At 36.1% G+C, this 3,502-nt stretch overlaps 1 protein-coding gene across 1 annotated transcript; it reads left to right on the forward strand.

Annotated features, from left to right (window-relative positions):
* The first annotated feature begins 964 nt into the window (after positions 1-964).
* Positions 965-3,160, forward strand: LOC110942260 (protein FAR1-RELATED SEQUENCE 5-like). The gene is made up of 4 exons (XM_022184010.2): positions 965-1,614; positions 1,713-1,971; positions 2,056-2,620; positions 2,846-3,160. The coding sequence occupies exons 1-3, from the start codon at positions 1,151-1,153 to the stop codon at positions 2,302-2,304; spliced, it is 972 nt and encodes a 323-aa protein (XP_022039702.1). The 5' UTR covers positions 965-1,150; the 3' UTR covers positions 2,305-2,620; positions 2,846-3,160.
* Positions 3,161-3,502: the final 342 nt, after the last annotated feature.

The raw sequence follows: 3,502 nt of genomic DNA on the forward strand, positions 1-3,502 counted from the left end.
TATCAGGAAGAACAATACGTACATCTTCATCATCTTCTATTCGAGAACAGTAAGTTTATTCTTGTCGTATTTTACTCTTGATTAACATATTGCTTCGTGGACAATGATGATACAAGTAATCATATTATGGTGTTTTTTGGTTATTATGTGAATGTTAGGTATTTAATCTTCGATAAATAAAAGTTTCAATTTCATATTTTTGTTGTATACAATCTGATTTGGTGCTGATGAATATGGTTTTTGATCCTTTGATGTTACGGAGTATGGTGTTTTTTGCATAGTTGATTTTCATACACTATATCAGTTTATTTAATGATACGATGTGTCATCATTCCATGGTGTTTTATATGTACATGGTGTTTTGATGTATAATATTGAAGTTAAATGGTGTTTTTATACTAGTTGTTTCTTTTCCACATGTTGATTATTTGCGTATGGTGTTATGTTGTACATATTATGTTGCAGTGTCTTATTTACACATCGTTAGTTGAATGGTGTTTTTTGCACTAGTTGTATATTTCCATATGGTGTTTTTTGTACATGTCATTTGTAGTGTATTATTTTCTTTTTTTTTGTTGTATTCAATGTGGTGTCTTTCAACAAGTTGTTGTTTGCATATGGTGTTATATTATACATAATATATGTGGTGTTTTATTTTCGTTTATGTTGTCTTTAATATATACATTGGTTGTTTAATGGTGTTTTCTGTATATTTTATGTTGTCATATTTTTTCAATTTTGGTTAACTGAATTTAACGAATCTATTATTTAATTTATTTTTTTTTTTGGTAGGTTTTCAAACTTACCAGTCGGTTGGGCAACTACATCTGTCTCCAAACTTCGGTAAGAGGACTTATTTACCTGCTGTGGATGAGTCGGTTAAGCCAAAGGATAAGTTGACGTTTGATACAGTGAATAATGCATTCCTCTTTTATCAAAAGTATGCAATGGTTGCAGGCTTCACTGTCAGGAAGTCTTCTCAATACACGCCTAATGGTGTCATAAATCTAAATATTTCATTTGCTCAAAGTAGGGAACTAAATCTTTCAAGGCGATCGATACATCTAAATAAACTGACACCTCTAATAACAGGTCAAAAAGGAAAACTATTCGACGTGTTCCTTCTATAAGGACTGGTTGCGAAGCACGTATGTGTGTAAAGGTAAACGCTTCGAAACTATACGAGGTATATTCTTTCAAGGATGATCATAATCACTATTTTGTTACTGAGTACGATAGGCATTTACTCCTCTCTAACCGAGGTATGAACTATATGCAAGAGCAACCCGTTAACGCGTTGAGTGCCTTGAATATTGGACCCGTCAAAGCGTTTAATATCATGTGGACACTCTATGGTGGCTTTGACAAGGTTGGGGCAGCCAAAACCGATTTTAAATATTTTAAGCGAGATCTGAACAAGTATATATCTGAGTTTGACGCTGAAATGATGATTAAACAGCTATTGAGGAAGAAACAGTGCATGCCAAACTTTTCAATAGAGTATATAATCACAGAAGATGGTTTAAGGGCGTTGTTTTGGGCTGATGAGGATGCCAAGAGGAATTTTTCGGTGTTTGGTGCCGTTTCATTTAATGCGACATATCGGCGTAACAAGTAAGTTTAATAATTATCTTCCGCATTTAGATTTTTACAATTTTTTTGTTAATTATATATCTAGTTATATGGTGTTTTTAATCCATATTTTTTGTTAGGTACAAAATGATGTTTGTACCATTTACTGGTATCGACGACCACCATCTTAACGTTACTCTTGGTGCTGCTATAATAGGCAACGAAACGGCTGAAACTTATAGTTGGTTGCTTAAGGTGTTTCGTGAAGCATTTGGTCGTGCCCCTCCAGTGATTGTTACCGACCAAGACCCAGCCATGAAGAAGGCTATTCAAGATACATGGACTGAGAGTAGGCATAGGTTATGCATGTGGCACATTATGGACAAGCTTACTGCTAAGGTGTTTACTAATTCGACTTTTTTTTTATCTTTTTACATACTTTCTGCTGAAGATTGTGTTATATATTGTTCAATGATGTCTTAGGTTGGTGCTACAATCTGCAATAGTACAGATTTCAAAAAGAGGTTGTGTGCCATTATGTGGACCGATTCAATTCTTCCCGAGCAGTTTGAAAGTGGTTGGGCTACCATGATTTTAACTTTGTTGATCATGAGTGGGTGTAGTCAATTTATCAGATCAGGATACTTAGATACCGGCTTATTATCGCGAGGAGTACATGTTCGGGCTTATACGTACCTCGTCTTGTTCAGAGAGTTAGAACCATTTATTTAGACAGTTTTGTAACCCGGAGGGTACTCTTGTCGAATTTCTGGGGCATTTTGATTCTGCTATTGAAGCTCAAAGACATGAGCACAGGAAGAATCACCATCACACCAGAAACACGAGCGCTGACATATGGGCGGTAGACTTTGTTTTGGAGGATCAAGTGGCCAGTATATACACACGCACTATATTTTTTGTTTTTGACATCCAGCTGGAGATACAAAATGGTATACACAGACGTGCTATCGGAAAGTGGGAAACGATGTGTGACTTCGTTAACTTTTTTGTGAAGGACTGGGAACGACCATGCACTACTTTCTTCGAGGTATGTACAAAGACTTAAATATCTAAGTTTAAATATACTTTCTTCGAGTTTACACATGGTGTTTTGTAGTTTTATGTGTCAAAACGTATAGCACTTGCCGATTTACAGTTACATATGGGTTGTGTATCTAAAGTATAGTTATTTGCTTCATATGGTATCTTTTGTGGTGTGTTTATGTTGTAATGTATCTAACAAAATTTCGATTTTTTTAATGGTGTTTTATAGGTTATGATGCGGGAGAACGACATGATTGTGTACTGTACATGCAAAAGATTGGAACAGTTTGGGTTGTTGTGCTTACACATCTTTTGTGTGCTTAGGATGCTTGATGTTAAGGAGTTTTCGCAACGTTATATTTTACGACGTTGGACTCAGGAGGTTGTTCCCAATAGTGCCCCTGGTGCTATTCTAGGTATGAACGAGAGTGATGATCGTTACAATGAAGTTGTTAGTGCAATATGTCTGTAGCTTTCGTCTGTATCGAGTCTGTATTTTGTCTTGTATGTGTCTGACAAGGTGTGACCCGAATCGGTCAACCCGACCCGGTTACAACCTATTATTTTAATATATATATAAATGATTATTCTAGAACTTTCCATATCCGCATGGAAGTTACATAACCAAATCTCCAGCTTTTCGGGAAGATCATGTAAATCCCTAACTTATCGGAATATATCCTAGGTTAGAGGAAACCCTAATGGAAAACCTATAAATAAAGGTAAACGTATAAGGTATGATCATCTTGCTCTCATTTAGCTTTCTCTTCCCAATTTCCTTTTATTTCCACAAACCGAGACTTACTCTCACGCCGGAGGGTGGTTACAGGAATAACCCCATTCCTGTGACGAGTCCTAACGGTGTTTCTGTTTTGCAGCCAAGCGT

The sequence above is a fragment of the Helianthus annuus genome, chromosome 3, assembly GCF_002127325.2.
Source record: "Helianthus annuus cultivar XRQ/B chromosome 3, HanXRQr2.0-SUNRISE, whole genome shotgun sequence".
Taxonomy (NCBI): domain Eukaryota; kingdom Viridiplantae; phylum Streptophyta; class Magnoliopsida; order Asterales; family Asteraceae; genus Helianthus; species Helianthus annuus.

Coding starts and splice junctions, on each gene's coding strand:
- LOC110942260 (XM_022184010.2), top strand. CDS start 1,151: ATGTGTGTAAAGGTAAACGCTTCGAAACTATACGAGGTATATTCTTTC. Junction 1,615..1,712: donor GCGACATATCGGCGTAACAA/GTAAGTTTAATA, acceptor ATTTTTTGTTAG/GTACAAAATGATGTTTGTAC. Junction 1,972..2,055: donor TGGACAAGCTTACTGCTAAG/GTGTTTACTAAT, acceptor ATGATGTCTTAG/GTTGGTGCTACAATCTGCAA.